This window comes from Mastigoproctus giganteus, chromosome 6 (genome assembly GCF_048544385.1).
Source record: "Mastigoproctus giganteus isolate SK-2022 chromosome 6, ASM4854438v1, whole genome shotgun sequence".
Lineage (NCBI taxonomy): Eukaryota > Metazoa > Arthropoda > Arachnida > Uropygi > Thelyphonidae > Mastigoproctus > Mastigoproctus giganteus.
In genome coordinates, this window is record NC_143580.1 from 61,909,112 (window position 1) to 61,929,913 (window position 20,802).

The 20,802-nt window shown below is 31.7% G+C and overlaps 1 protein-coding gene across 4 annotated transcripts in view; it reads right to left on the bottom strand.

Annotated features, from left to right (window-relative positions):
- Positions 1–20,802, bottom strand: part of LOC150084345 (cell adhesion molecule Dscam1-like) — a 229,453-nt gene that overhangs the window by 186,187 nt on the left and 22,464 nt on the right. The window contains exons 1-2 of one of the 4 annotated variants that reach the window (XM_090375980.1): positions 19,663–19,768; positions 15,877–16,161 (exon numbers count right to left, since the gene is read on the bottom strand). The exons of the other annotated variants lie outside the window; for them this stretch is intronic. Of the exons in view, the coding sequence (XP_090232106.1) occupies positions 15,877–16,161; positions 19,663–19,735 (358 nt within the window). The 5' untranslated portion in view covers positions 19,736–19,768. Of the gene's footprint in view, positions 1–15,876; positions 16,162–19,662; positions 19,769–20,802 lie in introns of those variants that run through there. 4 annotated transcript variants of the gene reach the window in all.

Here is a 20,802-nt window from a genome sequence, read left to right on the forward strand (position 1 = left end):
GTAACATATATTTATAGTTTTCATAATGGTCGTTTATGATTCGTTTAAGACTTTCGGGAATTAGGAAACGTTTCAAATAATTTATCCCAACTCGAATAATGTCACCTGCTCTTTTTTCATACATACTCTCTGGGCACTTGAAATTTAACAAAATCTACAAAAGGATGAAATTTTGTGCATTTCGCCATCTCACTATGTATGACAAACAGCACTTAATACCTTCCAATGTTTCCTGCAATTTTTTTTCTGGATAGATGGGGAGGTGAAGAGGACACAATACAAAGTTTTTTTACTTAATTTTTTTAAATTACCATATATGTTTTTTTGAATTATTAGTAATGTCGAAAATTTAACTAAAAACAAATCTTCGGCTGCAATGCAGTTCCAGTAAAAAATATTTGAAAAATAAATAATAAAATGAGTTCTCTTTTTTTAAATTTCCTCAATGCGTTTCGCAGTCCAGCATATCTGACCTTAGCAACAGTTTACAAATCAGCGTAATTGAGGGCACTGCAATGCAGTTCCCCCCAATTACACTGATAGAAAGTGATCTGAAACCCCTCTTAAGCTTCCCTCCATTTAAAAAGATTATATAAATGACACGATTCGATGGTCCAAGAGAAAGCTATATAGAATCGAAAATGTTAAAACTATATGATCAGTACGCTTTCACAGTTACTATTAATTTATTATTTAAAGTATACCGTTAACTACTTATTGAATGTAATTTAAATTTAGGGATTTTTAAATATCTAGCACCTTACCAAGGCCATCTGCCATAGCTGAATGGATTATAAACGCCGACAACCAGACAGGGAAAAATGCCGCCATTGTAACTTGTCAGCCTATAACAGAAAAGACAACTTGACATCACCATTAAAGCTACACCAGAACATTAATGAATAAGCACATCTTAGCCTTTAAATTGAGCGCAAAGTAATAAGAAATCGAGCAACAATAATCGTATACAGAAATTTTTTCAACGCAAATAAACAATAATGATTTCAAGTTCCTTACCTCTACGTTGTATCGCTCTTCCTCTTCCCCATTTTGCGAATAGCGCCACACATCGGTGAGAACTTCATTTACCAAAAAAGAAGGTAGTGGAAGTTAAATAACACAATTATCAGTATTATGTCTTCCGTCACTAGAATAAATATCATAACTAAATTCACCGAAAATATACTGTTCTGGTAAGAAATATTGCTGATGATATTGTTAACAAAATTTAAGTCAACATTAAACGTAAACCAATCTGAACATTTCTTTAATCTCTAGCTTCATGAGTATATTGTATCAATGATGTGTAACAGCAGAACTCGTCCTCTTTTTCTTTTACTTACAACAGAATTAAATTACTTCTAACCAACTGTTCATCATTGTATAACCTTCGTTTTCAGGGCATGATGCATGGCTCTCTCCTTAAGAAAAGGGTAATTGTAAGTAATTATATTTCCTATAATGAATTTATTAAGAAGAAATGTTAGGGTGTTAATAAATGCGTCTCGCTTGCTGACTCTCCATTGATCACCGTGAACCTCTACTGTGAAATGAATCCAACCTGAATTGTAATTGCACGATGTCCACCATGCAACTCAATTTGTTTATTTATTTGAAATAGTTTAATTCATTTTTCTTATTTCATCTCAATAAATATTGATTACATTACCTTCTACCATTAAGGTGGCACTAGAACTATCATCCCCAGCAGAGTTTGTAGCTACACATGTATAATTTCCAATATCTTCTGCCTTAATCGTATATATCAGAAACAGAGAAACACCATCGTTAGATGTGATTTTCACATTAGGCATACTCTGGTCTATCTTCTTCCCATTCCGGTACCACATTAATTCTACTGGTGGATCTCCTCTCTTCAGCCCACACGAAAAATCTATTCTGTCTCCAAGATGCAAGTCAGGAGGGATATATACCTGACGAAGAAGTGGTGGTACTAGAAGAATATTTAGAAAATTAATCAAATGCAATCATATTGCAAACATTATAACTCAAATAACTGCTGTATCTATGGTGAAATATTTAAGAGCCTAGATAAAGACTGAGATATAATAAGATATAAATTATGATATAAATGATAAATTATAATAAATGAAGAGAAAATTTATGTGACTAGTAATAAGTAATTGTGTGATTATTTTCTTTATTTATTCATATCAAGTGGCTGTGATTTTTACTTATTTTTTCTCTGAATAACTCTGTACTCCTTTTTTGGAAATTCTGAATATTAGAAAAGTATATATTAGAAAAGTATAGAATTAGAAAAAGAGTGTCAGATCAAATTAATGCCATCAAGGTATCGATTAAATATTACATCTGTCTGTAAAACTTATATTATAATATTTATTGAACAGTATACTTGGAAATCAAATAACAAATGAAATTTAATTAGAATATGTAATATAGGGGTTCAGAGCAAAAGTATACCTATAGCACCATAAGGCCAAGTATTTAGTTAACCTAAGTTGGACTTCATTGTTATATCCTATAATTAAACACATAATATACATATAATAAAATAATATAAAGTAATAATAATAAAATGATAATGAAGCTAATTACTGATAAAAGGATACATTGAATAGTACGTTTCCTAGGGCTAGCACCACTCAGTGCATCCTATCAATAATTGGCTAAGGCTATCTATTTCTGTTTGCTATTTGCCAGTATGTCTTAGTTCAAATTACTGAAATTATAGATTCAAATACTCTAAAATTATAAATGCAAATTATGTTAAATTCAGCAGCAAACTGGGCAGAATAACAGCTAGTCCGACAGATAGCAGTGAATCAAAAATAATGAAAATGAGTGCCAACTAATAACTTTCTTATATGTTTATTTACTAGTGAAAAATAATTATGTAGCGAAGGGATTTTTCCGATTTAAGGCGAAACGGAAGAGGAGTTAGGATAGCTATAGTACCTCAATTTCCATCGAATTTCTCTAATAGATTTCGAGATATAAAAAATAAGGGTTAGCATGCATAAAGCAAAGAAAAGCATATTATAGAGATACTTCGTATTCACCAGGAGCGTAATTGCCGGTCCCTTTAGTAGGGATCCTAGTATTAACAGTACGTAGTGAAGAATTTATGGAATACCAGAAGTACTATATTATAGAAATTCAATAACGAATAGAGAAATACCAGATGTAATAGAAGATTTTAGAATAAAATAAAATAGTAAGTATAAAATTCTACCAAATTGCAGGTCAAATTTAGTTTTTAGAAATAATAAGAATAAACCAGCCTTACTGAAATAGTAGAACAAATAAAAAATCAAATTTAGTTTACTGTAATAATAATATTAAATAATGAATTGGAAATGAACAATACCTTCATACTGTACGAAACATGGCTAAAAGGATTTATAACTTGGATTGCTGCTTGATATATGTTAAAGAAAGATAGCAGAGTCCTCTCAATTTTGGTAACTATGTGACCAATGAAATAAATAATTAATTAAATAACTGACAGTTTTAGAAAAATACTGTAAATTGTGGGAAAATGAAATAAATAAATAATTAAATAACATTGTATGTTATTTAATTATTTATTTATTTCATTTTTCCACAATTCTGGTATTCCATAAATTCTTTAATTTTACTTCAAACATCACTATCTATTGTAATACTAGAATCCCGACTAAAGAGACGGGCAGTCACGCTCCCGATAAATCCGAAGTATCTCTATAATATGCTTTTTCTTTATGCTTGCTAACCCTAATTTTTTATACCTCAAAATCTATTAGAGCAATTCGAGGAAAACTGAGGTACTATAGCTATTCTAACTCCTCATCCTTTTCGCCTTAAATCGGCAAAAGCCCTTCCTTTTCACTACCTGTACATAATTATTTTTCACTAGTTAATGTTAAATAACATTGTGTGTTATTTAATTAATTAGTTATTTCATTTTTCCACAATTTACAGTATTTTTATAAAACTTTCATATTTAATTGACGATGGTGAGTTCGTTGCTTTATGTCCATCATTACCGTTATCTACGTTTTTCAGAATTTCTTTGTAACTTTATGAATTAGTTTGCTGTGGGGGTTCGCCTTCTGAACTCCTCCCATTTTTCACTCACGAACAGAAAGCCAATCATAATACTCACAATATTCACACATTGACACATAAAATATGTTAGAATATTTCCACAGCTTGCCTATAGTTATTACCAGGAGAAAATTCGGCTGTAAAACTCAGCTCCAGTCACTATCGGCATATCCCATGAAAGCTGGGAATCCAAGAATCCAATGATGGGTGATTTTCATGAAATTAATCTTATTACTAGTTTGCTCAGCCCATTCAAATGTAAGGTCATAAAGGTTAGAATGGCACTCTGCTTTCTCTAACAATGGCAAGTTCCTTAAAATATTAAAAGAACTATGCCTGATTTTCTAAGAGTATTATTTCAGCAAAAATTCTTGTGAAACTATCTTCTAAACGTGAATAGTGTGTATCTGGAAGGTAGTCAATGATACAACCACGTAACCAATAAGTAGGCGCTTCAAAACTGTCCATATACCTAGGTAAACCGTGCATTTTGAAACCTTAACCTTATGATATGCTTTTTTCAGAAATAAGTTTCTCTTCTCAATAATTTTTCCCTTTTCTTTTCTTCTCAGAAATAATTTCCTCTTCTCAATAAATTTCTTCGTTAATTTAAAATATTAGACTACCTTTTTCATTTCAAATACAACCTTAAAGAGGGCACCCATGTTTGCTGTCATTTCCTGAGCATATCCTAATAGAAATCAGGGGCCCTGATTTTTTATTTCTCTCCTTCATTATTTATCTTCCTCTACGAACAGAAAGCCAACCATAATACTCGCAACATTCACACACTGACACATAAAATACGTTAGAATATTTCCACAGCTTGCCTATAGTTATTACTAGAAGAAAATTCGGCTGTAAAACTTAGCTCCTGTTCAAATAATTTTGAGGCTCATATATATTAATCTGATCAGTACTCATATAAAAATATTACTTGCTTAAGTAGCATACATAATACGTTGGTATAGCTGTTTACTATTAAAACTGAATACATTTGCAGGCTGCACAAAACACAATTCATTTAATTCTGGGATACCTAACCTTTTTGAATTAAAAAAATTTATTTCTAATACCAATATTCGCCAATTTCTCTACAAATATTTCACAGATTGGTTGCTCTCTAAGTCGGAAGAAATACAATTAAATATAAAAGCATCTTGTTTTCAGTTACTAGATTTTTTTATGAAAATCCCAAACACGAGAGGTATTAGAACCTATAGTACTTAGTACCGTGCTTGGGTTGGAGGTTGAAAAGACGAAAGAAGATATTTTTTGACATGAGTGCATGTGTGCCCTCTTTGAAGACTTGAACTTCTGTAGACTGTAATTTTCTGGAAAGAAAATTTCAGGAAAGTATGAAGGAAAGTTGTTTCAGAAAACGACAGTTGAATGAATAAACGAGGAAGATGAAAAGTCGGTTCTGCGAGTTTGAAGTTGGACAGTAAATGGATGTTGGCTGGTGGTAGCACGTTTTCGGACTGTTTTGAAAGAGAGAGTGAGAATTATAGAAGCCAATTCAGAATAACAGTGCCCATGGAAGATATGTAGTATTTTTCTTAGTCTAACATTATTTAACCAATCTATACGATCAGGCCAATTAAATTATATTTACATAAACTTTATGCTGTTTAATATATCTATTCTATAATATTATTATAACTAATATAACAATTATAATATTATTATTACTAATATTACTATAACAAATATTATTATAACTAATATAACAATTATAATTGTTATAATATAATAATTATAACAATTATTATCATGCAATGGTTTTTAAACTAATACTGTAATTAAAAATGTATACTTAAAGAATGGGAATCGTCAGAGGGGACATATTTGGACGATGCTTTATAACTGTTAAAAATGAATATGGGATGATATAATCAAAATTTTGGAGGAGTAATTATTTTGGAAACCACTGTACTATTCTGTAGGTAAATGAGTAAAAATATACAAATACTTAATAATTGCATTATTCTGTTAGATAGCTTACCATGCTACATTTATGTAACTACGTAATCTAAATCAAATTATCAGTGCAGAATTTACTTACCTATTGTAAAAACTAACGAGAAGTCCAATAATATCACACAGAACAAAACAGCACTTGCCATTTTGTTCAAAAACACGGTCAGAACTTTCGATAATGCTAATAGAAATACTTTTCTGCCTCAATCTCTGATTTCTCTATTACCTAAAGGCCAAATAAGAGTAATATAGCTGAAATTTTGAATTTTTACAAATAGAATATAAATTAGAGTTTTCAATATGAATCTGTAAAATAGTAGAAATATAACTACTTCCTACTAAATCTCACCTTCGTTATGGAGTCTCGTCCTTCTCTGTATACTACTGCTTGGGGCGCCACTTAACGACAAGTCTTTGAAGCAGATGTTTTTTTTTTTTTTTTTTTTTGTGTCATATCAACTCATTCACTTAACTATTAAAAAACAAAAAGCTTAAAATAATTTTTTGATTTCAAGCCCACACAGAAAACGAAATTGTAAGGGAAAGTTTCAAATTACACAATATTTTGCCTGTAAAAACTTTTCTGAATATGAAAGAACTGCAATGTTAAGAAAAACAGCTTGCAAATATAATTTCCTCAGATGGCTAAGGAAAAACCTGTAAAAATGAATATTGTGGTAATATTCAAACTGAATGCATACTAAATGTTAAATATAACATTTTGGAGAATTATGATCTTACATAGTTCGAGAAAAATCATAATCAGTCAACATCACATTAAAATTATATGGGAATGCTGTTGTTTATTATCATAAAAAAATTAAACAGGGGAATAAAATAGAGACGACACTTTACAGCCTACATCGGAATGTAGTATATACATATCTGTTAGTATTAAATAAAAATTACTAATTCAACAATTGTCTCATAGTTAAACTTATTTTAATATTTCCTGAATTTACAAAAAACACTATAAAAATCTCATCTTGTAACTAGCTATAGACGAAATACTTTTCCATTTGAAATAACCAGACAAAATCCCAAGACAACACTGAAACAATAACATTGTTAACCAATCATCGCTAGTCATTAAGGTAAAAAAAGAATCAAATTATGTTTTTCTAGCAATTAATCTGAAATGGAATTTACCGGGTTTTTTAATAGCTAAGAATATATCCCATAACTTTTCATACGTTCAGGGATCAGCCATATTTGTACTAATCAGATGTTGAATAAAATATCTTTCATGTTCATTAAGAAAGCATCTTTATTTAAATTATGTTGCAAAGTTCTATTTTATTTAAAAATATTTGCGCAGTTATAACAGAATTCTTATAACTGAATATTTCAGTAAAACACACACAAAAAATAAATTTAATAGAATAAACCATGTGAACAGAGGATTCGAAACGTAGCATCAAACATCACATATGAATACAACAAATTAAACATCAAGACTGATACATGGGTTTCTTTTAACACTACTAAAAGAATAGGTCTACTATTCTACTGACCTTCAACTAACAGAAACACAGCAGACATATCAGAACCTGAAGAACTTGTTGCAACGCAAGTATAATTTCCAATATCCTCTGATCTGATGTTATCAATTACAAACACTGAAACACGTTCTCCCGTAGTAATCTTGATATCTGATATGGTCTGCATATCTTGACCATTCCGAAACCAATGAAATGATACTGGAGGATCACCTCGTTTCAGACTGCAGGTTAAATCTATTCTTTCGCCAAGTCGTAAGTCGGATGGTATATACATTGGTCGAAGAACTGGAGGATCTAATTAAAAAAGCAATACGTATTAGTTTTCTACATGTTTACTTATTATCATAAAATCTAAATATTGATTTGTTCAAGTTTCAGTAATACTACTTTAAGATGACTATCATTACATTTAAGGGAATTCCCGATATATAAAACTTACAATGCCACGGCACATTCTGTGGCAAAAGTAGAAGATATTGAATGTGAAGAAACTTCACATTCAATTTAGGAAAAACCAATTAACTGCACTCTCTCTCTCACCCCGTATAATTCATCCAACGTTCTCCATTTATTGGTAAGCACATACCACTAAAATAATTTCTATTCATTTAAGCAGTAATCCCCGTTTAATACCTAAGAATCGTATTAGCTTTCCTATTCCTGTTTTGTAGAGAAAATTAAAAATATATATATTTTTAAGTTCTCTCTCTCTCTCTCTCTCAAATTTTCGTATTGTTTGGCATCACAAGAATACAAAACGAATGGTGTTCATAATTCATATTCCTCTTTTCCTTGATTGGATTACTGCTTTAAGTCTTCTGATCCTAATATTTTCTCAGATTGAAACAGTGAAATTGTTCTTGTAGGGGCGAAATCCTTCATATTTCGTTCCATTCTAAACTCTTATCCTTTATCAAAATTATGGTTTTTTTCAATAGCTAAGGGCAGGCATATCGAAATTGGCTTATATCCAAATCTCCAATTTCATTTTCTGTTTGTACTAAAGCTCGCAAGAGAAGTAAACATGTTATTAATAAATCAAAACTTGATTTTGATTTATTAATCCTACACTTAGCCTCTTGATTTTTCAAAAAACTAAGAAAAGGAAACTTGCATCTTGTCCACATTGTAATCGATCTTTCTGGTCTCTTTTCAAAGCTATTGGTCGCAATTTCTGTTCATCCATATGTCCATCAGTTATACGATGATTAATTTACTGCATCCTCATTTAAAGATGACTAATTAGTATCTAACTGTTGCACCAATGATCATGGTAAATCTTCTTCTACTGAGCACATTTTATTCGATGCCCCACTTGGTTTTACGACAAGACGCTAAAAGAATCGAGAACAATGTGTTCCAGAGTTTAATTTCTGTTCTGTTGCCTTTCACACTCATATTTCACTGATGTTCATTTTTCTGTGTGGAGTTTTTCTTATATCCGCTTAATTCATTAAAATATGGCAGATCCTCTACCTTTTTCAAAGTAACGCAAAATACATTCAACTGCCAGCTCCAACACCACCTTGATAGCTTCCATCTGATCAATGATCGCTAATACGGGATTCCGTCGGGAATCTATCCGCTCGTGATATCTTACTGTGAAGTTACGCGACTGTGGACATTGTATGGAAAAGTTCAGGTAAATTTAAGCAGTTGCTCTCAACATGTATAAGACTTTTTATTGTGTTTAGTGTTAACGTCTCCTAAACAAGATTCCGTCCAAATTCTTTGTGCTGCTCTCGCAATTGGGTAGCCAGTTGTGCTTCTGACAACTCATTGTGTGTGATGTAGTTCGCTGCATAACTGTCTTCTAACTTCTCAACTGCTGCTGGAGCTCTCCAAAGTTTTGCTCTTGCACCTGTATATTAATGGCCTTCCGTTGTGTAACTCCTGTATTTTTCTTTCTGATGATGGTATATTATATTCGATTATCAGAACTCATAACCTTTCTCTTCATAAACAGCTGTAACTTTTCGAATATCCAATACCATTTCCTTACATGCTAATCTTCAGGTAATTTACCAATGGAGAGAGAAAAACCTAGTTAACTTCAAACCTTCTAAAATCTGGTCTTCTTACAAAACGAGTCTGCAGCTACCACGCTCATACTTAACATTGAGATTTCAAGACAATATCACATATCTTAATTGGAAATAACTGATTTCTAATCATTCTCTGCATAAGCATATCACAAATACTGCTTCCTCTGCATCAAAAAAACTACAATTCCTCTTTCATTCTTGGCGTTAGTTTTCTTCAAAACACTACTGATTCCCTACAAATCAAATCCTCCTACCACGGAATATTTTTCCCCAGCTGAACTAGAACTTCTTAAACTTCTAGAGTCTATCCTATAGAAGACAGTCAAGGTTAACTAATTATCCTTCGCTTATAAACTCCCTATTTAGTTTCTGATAAAACTAAACTTTAAACACCAATGACAAAAATTTCATATCATTTCAGAAATACGGGAAAAATTGCAGCACATACTGAAGGGGAATCCCAAAATAGGGGTTTTGGAAATCTTCTCAAAGTGTAAAAATCACTGGATTCGCTGTATTAAGTCTAAAAGAGACTTAATACAGTTCGGTGCGGCAGCAACAAGTACCCGGTAATGCAAGTACTATTTTTTATATAATTCATTCATTGATTAATAGAAGTAGGGCTATGTAACACCCCCCCCACCACTTCTACTTCTAAGAAAATTAAAGAAGCAGTTCACTATACTTAAAATATTTCAAATTTATTAAACTATTCCTTAGACAATTTTAAAATTCTAATATTTATGTTATATTTATGTGTTATTAATATTTAGACCGTTATATGCATAGCGCATGCATGCTCTACCCTCATATAATAATTTTTTTGCCATTCCAGTATTATTGTAATTATTAACATTAATTCAAATATGTGAAATTAGATGTGCAAACTAGCCGATTCTAATTAGCACTTTATGATTAGCTTTCATTCTGTTTCAAGATCATTTACTTATTTATCAAATAAAAGTTCACAAGGTCTCCAAATTTACAGGTTCTTTGGTTATCCAAACTAATTATAGAATTTTTTTTTCGCAATTTGCCTGGAAAACATTTGCATAATATATAATTTTGTTGTCGTTTTAGAATGTCATAACAGCACAAGGTAATGAAATTGTAACAAAACGGTTACACCCATCTAATTTGGGAAAACTCGATTTTTGTTCTACAAACAAAAACATTGTACATCCTCCTGAAGATAATTAATCCAAAGATTTAGACTCGGAAAGTAAACAATATTAGTATGGGCGTTCACGTACTCAAAGTCATATGAAAACGATGTACCTGAACATGTGAATAGTGCAGTTCCGAATGCACACTTCACTGTGCAAAATAAACTCATTAATGGAAAAGCATCTGCACTTAATAAAATTTACTAAATTAAAAATAAATACTCATTGAAAGAGTTCTGAAAATTCTTACGTATTAATGTAATTTTTAATTACATAATTACGTAAAAATTATTGAAATTAAGCAATAAGAACAATCTGTTTCTTAAGAAATACTGTAAATCAGTTTTTATTTCCAAAACGTAAAGTAACTGTTCTTATTGATACATTTAGGATGTTATAAAATTTATCTACAGTGGTGAAAAATTAAAACTTACCTGAACTTTCTGCTAAGAAAATCTGGGATGCTACGATGAAGAAAGAGGAATGTAGTACCATAAGCAACGCCACCATAACTCCTCTGATCTCAGAAATACAAAATACAATGCTGCAGCCGAATACTTGAATACGTAGAAAAATTATCTAAAAAACGTAAGAATCACACGTTGAATTTTTCAAAATATCCATGTAGAAAACGCAAATATAGGAAAAAGTAACTTATATTATTATTTTACGAATTCTGATGGTACGCTTGAAAGAAGACAGATTCTGGATCTAATAACTCCCTTTTAACCTCTTCTTGTACACAGCGCCACCCAACGTGTGTAGAGGAAACAACTAACCAACAATTATTTAGAGGAAAAAAATTTGAGAAATTTTGCTCGGAATGTGCTTGAAATATTAATAATTAAAATACTCCACATCTTACAGTTCACAAAATAATATCCAAAGCAACTGACTTCCCTACATATATTATTGTACACAAATTACAGAAATCTAAAAATGAATTTAACTCGCCTTAAAACCAGATAGGCTTTAATCAAAATAAACCAGCATACATAGAATATTAGCATACATTGTAAAAGACATCCAATTGATTACATTCATTTTCTTGAACAGTTTGATATCTCAGAAATACAATATACCTTGTTCTAGTTGGGTTCAGTTGTTTAGAACTAGCAACTGTAGGTCTCGGCGTACGTGTCTTCGATGCATTATTGCTATGCTTCTGAAATGTTCATATTTAAAACAGAATTTTTTTTTGTTTCGTTCTAATTCTGTATTTCATTGGCTGATTTCTTATTCGTGTTCCTAAATATGTAACATGCCTACGAATTCCTATAATACATACCGAATAATAACATTTTGCATGTTTTATTTCTGTGCAAACTGACAACATGGCAAATAAACTCATAAATAAATAAAATTATACTACACCACTGATCTTTCACATAATATTCTATGATAGATACTATAAATGTGTAATATTAGCCCTACCTTCAACCATTAGAACAGCAGTGGAACTATCAGAACCAGCTGAATTGGTAACCACACAGGAGTAATTGCCAATATCACTTGTTTTAATACTGCTAATAACATATACAGAAATTCCTTCAGTTGTTGTCTCCTCTGAGGTACGTTTTATTTCTTGGCCATTTCTGAGCCACCGAAAAGTAACTGGAAGATTTCCCCTTTTTAAGGTGCACGTTATCATCAAACGTTCTCCCATATGTAGATCAGAAGGAACAGTAAGGGGACGGAGTCGTGGTGGCTCAACTAGAATTATGCAGGATACTCAGTTATATGTGATATATTATTTATTTCAATAAAATAAGCTAATTAAAGTAATTATAATAAAAAAATACCAAAATATGTTATACTGCTTGGTTTACAATTCTCTCTCTCTCTCTCTCTCTCTCTCTCTCTCTCTCTCTCTCTCTCTCTCTCTCTCTCTCTCTCTCTCCCTCCTTCCTGCAGAGCAATCAAAACTGCCATGAATAAACAGATCAAATTTAAAATTCCAAGTTGAATTCCACAACCACCACTGAACCTTTATCAAAATTTTTGTCTAGCTCAAACAAACAAATATTAATATTTTTAACTAACAATTCATAATTAAACAGGCAGTTCATAAAAAGATAACGAGAGAAAGTAATTAAAAATCAATATCCAATTCGTGATAGGACTTAATTCATATTAGCACATTAATTCTGGCACGCCTGTCATGGCTTAATGTCCAAATGGATTCAAACATTTAATCCAACAACCGAAGAAAGCATTAAATTTACAAAATTCGCATTGTTTGTTCTTTCAACTACCTTCTTGCATATAATTTTATTATTCATATCTAAAGTAATTGAGAAGCAAATAACTTGGTACATGAACGCGTAGCCTATTACTCGTTATAAATAATCAACAAAAAGGAATTCGATATTTTAAAACATTTAAAATGTCTTCTATTTTCACTTTAAAATCGTATCTTCATTTCTTTTTCACATTCTCTTTCTTCGGCTAACTAGTTGTTTTAAAGGAAATAATGAGTGATTCCGTTCTATTTTATGCAACAACTTATAAACCGATAAAGAGGGAACAATTTCATACACCGCAGTTCTAATTTCCGAAACTCAACTTATGAAATTTTGTTTTAATTCATTTTTAATTCATCTACTCCTGAGAGGAAAAAAAGTTTAGTGGTAAATAATTTATACTGATAAGACTGGCTCTCTGTTCTTTAGAAATAATAAAAAAAAAAATTATGATCACTCATTTCCAATGATTTTTCCAGATTCCATATGCAGACTACCTCGATCTCATCATGCTAAAACAGCAAACATTTATTTGTATTATTATCTACAAGAATAAAATGACCGATTTTGTCATCCAGAAGCTCCTACTGCTGGAAACATTCATAAGACTGATTCTTGTATTATATTTACCAATTTCATCTTTGTCATTCATCTTTACTTAGGAATCAGTACTGTAAAACCTGCAATTCCCTTCCTTTTAGTAGAATTTTATTATTTTATGTTATTTAAAAGAGAAAGAGAGTGGAAATAAAAACACAATTAGGTTTCCAATGTTTGAAAAAATAAAAATAATATAGAGGGTATTCTTTTCTTTCTCGAGTGCTTTTACTATCTGTCATTTCGAAAAACAGCATTTTCAATCATTTTTACTGAAAATTCAAAAAATAAAATAATGAAACTAATATCTTATAATAGGATAAGTATAAATGCGCACACTACATGTTATATACTGCATATTGTAAAATCATCCCAATAACCAATCGATATAAAAAATCAAATTTTTAAATAATTTGAAAATAAATTTTAGAGTTTAAGATGTTCAAGAAAAATCCATACATTTTGGATGGGATGATTATCTGTTTTTTTCTGTTGCAGTTCTGATTTTCTGCTTTTCTTGGAAGAAAAGCTAAAAACTTCCAAAAGTATCTATTTTATTATATGATATTTAAATACATATCAGCTAACGTATTTAAACGATTTATTTTAGTGACTGGCAGGGTAATTCCAAAGACAATTTCTTCGCACCAGAACAAAGAAGTTGTCGTTATAATTGCAGGAAAAATACCATATAAATAGTTGCGTATTTGCGAAAATATCCACACAAAAATCTGAAAGTAAAATTCTGTATCCACCAATTAACTTTTAGCAAGTCTAGGATTCTTTTGGCAACGTATATTTCGAACAGTAGGTAGTGTTATGTTATTACTGAACGATATTATCACAATAAAAATAGTTCACATAACTGAAATTGCTTTTCCTTAAATTACAGAAGCGTTTCTCTAAAAAACTCACTAATAAACTTTTGCAACTTACCTGCACAAACAAAAGTGTAAATGGTGGATGCTAAAAACCAAAGCAAATAGGAGCAGCAATTTCTCCTTACCGCCATATTGTACTCTGTGTGGATATTCTACGAGCTTCTAAAAGCATTAATATCCTTAAGTTTTCTTGGACAGGTATGAGTTTTTTCACTGAGGTTCCCTAAAAAATTAAAAGGGAATACTGTCTAAATTCGCCATATTTTGTTCAATATCCAAGAGAGTTATTCAAATTTTAAACAAAAACTTTTAGCTGAGATACTCACCCAATGTTAGCCGACAACATCTTTCTCTTTTCCTGGGTACGAATGGTACGAAGCGCCCCACAACGTCAAAGTATTGAAACAAACGTCTAATTTCAGTTTCTATGTAACAATGTTTTTACACTTTTACTATACGATTAAACTAGGCTTCATTAAATATATACCAAAACCTGCAGAAAATAAGAAGCAGGATATAACAATATATAATTTAGATCGCATTTCACGAAATAAAAACATATTCTGAACCAGTTCTAAAATATCTTACACTACTAGCTGTATTTTACCACAAGTCAAGTTCTACCATTGGACCGTATTTGTATAATACAACGAGATTAACAAATATATCCCAGATAAATACAAGGTACAGAGAGTGATAACTGAATTACTTGACGCAAGGATTAACTTTATATATTTTTAAAATTTTCTTATTTAAAAATGCTTTGCTATCACAGTATCTTAAAGATCGGATTAATCCTTTCTCATTTATTGAATACAAAAATTGTTTTATTTTAATGTCATAGAGACTAGTATGCTGCACTTAGGGGATGTGTTTTAATAGTGATTCAGTGTACAAGTATAAAATATGACTTTCTCGTATAATATATGAGAAAATCGTATTGAAAGAAGAATAATTATTTCATATTTAAGTAGAAAAGTGGAGTTTTGTAATCCGTGTCAAGGTCATTTGTCAGAAGTGGAGACTGTATAACTGAGTAAACAAATCGAATCCACAGATATCACTAATCAATTCCTCATAAATGCATTCGCTAATCAAAAAATATTTTTCTTAAATAAACGAATCGATGGATAGATGGATGATTTTTTTTGTTTTATTGGAGTTGTAGGCCATGATGTGCGAAGTTCATTATAAACGAACTGAGGCATGATCTCTCCATTACTATATCATTTTCCGTTTACTTTATATTAACACTTAAAAATCACTAAATGATTGCAGTGGATAGTTGTCCTTAAAAAATACCCCTTGGCCACACTAAACAACGAATTTTTCATGAGGTCCTTCATGACATTGTGAGTAGCATGCGTTGCTAATAAACAACGAATTCCTACCTTCAACCATTAGAAGAGCAGCGGAACTATCTGATCCAGCTAAATTTGAAACTACACATGTGTAATTTCCAATATCATTTCCTTTGATGCTATTAATGGTATAAACTGAGCGAGCTTCTGTTGTCGCAATATTTTTTCCAGAAACACCTTCTATTTCTTTTCCGTCTCTAAACCATCTAAAGGAAACAGGAAGGTCACCTCTTTTTAGAGCACAAGTTATTGCTAGTCGCTCTCCCAAATGAAGATCGGATGGAATAAAAAGTGAATGAAGACGTGGCAGCTCAGCTAAAAAAAAAAAAAAAAAAAAAAAATATTTTAGTGCTGGATGGTATGAAAACAAATTTCAGTAATTCAAATGCAATTTAAATACATCTTTTAAAAATTACTTATAGATAACTAATTTAGACTTCCACACAGTAGAACCACTTAATAATTGGCGAAGTTTACAGATTTCAAGTTGAATCTGTCATCGACCTAAGAATTGAGATATTAATGAAACCAAAATTGCAAAGTTAGTTTAAGTGTGGTGTATGCAGGGTATTACAGAGAAGTTATAATCCCAATGGTGAAACTATAAATACCGAAACCCTCCCTCAGTTCTACTGAGTGGGAATTAGCTTTCTTCGTGTAATAATTTGCAAAGTAAAATTCACTTCATAAAAAATAACAATGCATTTGGTTTTATTACTGTTATTCATATTTAAAATTATGAGCAACCCTGTAATGTCTTCTCAACACATTTACTCATAGATAAATTAAAAATCAAAAGTCTTATCTTGATGAGCATTTCGCTCAAAAAAAATTCTCTTTTCAGTATGTTCTGTTCTAAAACACCAGTCATATGACATCTTTGGAAAACCATCATTACCGTTAAAATCATAATTATTTGCTCTAATCAGTGAATCTCATGAAACTACTTTAATAACGTAATCGAAATAAAAAGCTGAGTAAATCGTAAAATCAAATAAACCTTTGATATATTAAGTGTTCATTCACAGCGCAAACGCGATGAATGCGAGTCTTCTCATTCATAAATTTACTCTCCTCATTTAAAAGTTTTCCCGTCTTCTCATTGATACTGCCATTCTGTGTACTCCTTGCGGTTACTGAATCAACGTTTGTTTATAACAAGACATAAAAACAATTAGCAGTTATAAACTAAATGCTTGCTACGTGTGAAACGTAGTACAAACGGTTCATTCAAGCGGATCACTACTGAATTGTTCCTCTTGTTTCTCCGAAACTGGAAACGTATTGCTGTCCTCTCGTGAAGAATTCTATTCATAATTTATTGAATTTGGCAATAATGCACTTAATAATTTTCGAAAAGAAGTTGTTAAAGCGAATAACGTCTAACAATCACAAATCCATGTAAAACTATTATGTAGGCTTACACTAATTTACTGGGAGCTGCAGTTAATTAAGGCCTCGTAATATTAATTATTAATAAATAAAAGACAAAAAATCTTTAAAATGAACATCGGCTAACAATGAAAGATGTTGAGCTTTGAAAACACCCAATCAGATCATAAGGCATCATAACTGAATATACCTTAAACAGGGGAGGGGAGCTGTATTTCCATTTACTTGGATTTCTATCACCATCCCACGTTTCTGCACTTATTAGTAACTCGCATACAGTGGTCATTTAAAACTGAAGGTATGCTCAATCACATAGCTCGGATCTATAGGTTAAATTAGATTACTGAAACACTTAAAGATACAAGGTATAAGGCCCTTGAATAATGACGGAATACTCATTAAAAATAAAGACTACTAGCTCATGAAACAGAAACAGGCTCGTTGAGAGCCAGAAGAACCTAGAGCAAATAGCCTCACCAGGCCCCCCTTCCCATCCAATTCCTCTTTTCTATAACTTATGACAGTGATCCGGGCACCCCACACCAAACTTTCCGGGCAAGGAGCAACTGACCCCGCCTGTCCCATCTCCTCAACGGCCCAGCACAGTAGAATTCCTCGGCCTAGCAGCTAGCACGACAATTAGGATCACCGTCCTTCCACACTGTGTGGAAAAAGCTTGGGTTCTAGAACCGCTTAAATGGGACTTTTCTTTATAGTGTTGTTTTTGGGTTTTTTTTATTATTATTTTTTTTTATTCCGGGAAGTTGGGTTTTACATTCGGCACAAAACAGGCAAACTGACTCTAAAATACATTAATGCCTTACACCCTTAGTTATCCTGTAGAAAAATCAAACACAACAATCACCTGACTTTCAAATCTTGAAACATCCTGATTATCTCGATCTCAAAATTAACTAGCGCAAATCATGTGAGATGACGTTGGTTTTAAAATGAAGCTCCAGCAATAGGGGTCAGTATGAATAAATACAAAATACACATTTTCAGTTAAGCAATAATTTATTGGTGTTTTTCGAAATAATTACATATTTCCATCTCAGAACGATTAGACATTATTCAGAGCTAAAATATAACAGTATACTACATCGCTCCAAATCCAAATGCCTTTTTATATTTTATTTGGAACGATTTAACTGCACTAGAAATGACGCAGAATGCTCTCAAATCCAAACAATGCCTGGGATTCCAACCATTCAGAAACCATCCTTACATAACAACGACGTAACTGTAAATTGTGTATCATTTGGAATGTGAACCTAGATTTTACGATGAGCTTTGAAGCTATAAATCTCAAACAAACCCAGTCCAGTGTACCGTAAAATAACAACACATGGGAATCTTAATATGGATCCATTATTTGTCCTCTGCCCTCCCAGAACTCCACTCGGAGGATATTTTGCTATAGAATATTGTTATGTTAAGGCAGCTTAACAGGTATGGAAGGCACGACGCTTTTTCACCAAACCAGAAATATCCTCAACTTGATCGAGAAATTTAGCTGTGAGAACATCTCATCACAGCAACAAATACCTAAATATGCTGGAAGAGCATATCAGTAATCAGATTTAACAGAAAACTCCTTATTCCGATGTCCAGTCCTGCTCGGGGCAGGATCCAATCTTCAACCATGTTGCATTACAAATGTTTCCAACCAAGAATCTTCTACTAGCTAATAAATGTTTCTTTAACCTTGAGCAACTTGCCATTTACTAAAACGTTACATAAAAGTAATCCTTGTGTCTATAAACATCCTCAGCTGTGATCATTTGTACTCTTCGCCTCATCTGCTACTCCTTTTGCAATTTACCTCTATGCCTAGCGTATATTGTGTATCATTTGTTATTGCTTCCTGATACTGTTTTTGTTGCTGCAATATTTTTCTCTGTAATACTGTCCATACAGAATTACATGCTGTCCAAAGGTTACTCTACACGGATTAAAATAATAATAAAAACAACTTTTTCGTTGATATCTCTGCTTTAAAAATATATATTTTTATGTTATAAACGATTAAAAATAAAGACTTTTTGGAACTACATAATTAATACTAATTTAAGTGCGTACGTAGATATTAGCATAGAAAAACATGATTAAAATAACCACACTACTGCAACGATCGAATAAAAGATATGAAGGAGGGGAATTTACGGTATTAGTATGTGATATTCTCCCTTATTAACAAAAGCGATATTATTTTATATTGACGAGGAAGAAAAGCAAATTTCCACACAGAGTATAAACGTTTCTAATTCTAATGTTCTCTTATTGTTTCCGTTATTAAAGTCAGCTAAATCAGCAGCATCAATTTCTACATTAATGAAACTATTCAGATATACTGCGCCACTTAAAACATCATTTTATGGTTTAAAAAAAAAGTAAAGTATTTATAAAAACCTCTTAACTTACCTGAAGAGACAAGCTTGTAAACGGATGCAAAGAGCCAGACTAAGCAACAGAAAGAGCTCTGCTTTATCGCCATATTAGCCTTTCTCTAAGGGCCGAACACAAGTTAATACTCTGATTTTCTTATATAGGTAATTTTTTCTTCCACTAAGAATCTTTGAGGTGGTTCTGAAAAGTTTAAGAACCATTAACTTTTCATTAGCATGATTTATTCGCATCGATATATTCAGACAAATCACTAAAACCAATTTCAAACAGGAATACAGTCAAAATCCTCACCTTGTATAATGACGACATCATCCTCTCTGTCTTGAACAGTGGTGTAAAGCGCCACATAACGTTAAAATGCTGAAGCTCGTTTCTCCTTATAACAACAATTCATTATAGTAGAAATGTTTTTATTCAACATGTGTACATTATAAATTTTTATATTAATAAAATGGTTTGAAGAAAATATAACAATTTTCAGGAAACCGTGAAGTGTAATGCAGTGGGTAACATTATTTACATAACCAAATTTTTAATGCAGTAAATTAAGTGAAAACTTCATCTCTAAAGTATGTCTGCCTAACGATTTTTATTATCTTATTTTTTTTTACTAAAACATGGTTTCGCTCTGTTTCTGTCTATTGATTTCAAGACCCTCTCAATTTCAAATTACTTCCACTGCGATCCGACTAGACACTCTTCTGATAAAACTTGTAGATTATTCAAAATCCGAATGATGCATTTTGGTTTTATAAACTTGCTTAAAAGCTAACTACCTACTTCACCTATATAAGAAAACAATGTCATATTCCTACCTTCAACCATTAAGATAGCAGTGGAGCTATCAGAGCCAAATAAATTCGTAACTTCACAAGTATAGTTGCCTATGTCATTTCCTTTGATGCTTTTAATCGTATAAACGGAACGTGCTTCCGTTGTTGCAATACTTCCAGCAGAAGGATCATCTATTTCTTTTCCATTTCTCAGCCACCTAAAGTTTATGGGTAGATCACCTGTTTTCAATGCACAGATAATAGCCATTCGGTCTCCTAAATGCAGATCGGAGGGAACGTAAAGAGGATGAAGACGTGGTGGTACTGCTAAATAAAAAAATAAGCGTATGTATGCTATGGATAACAAAGATATGAATATTAC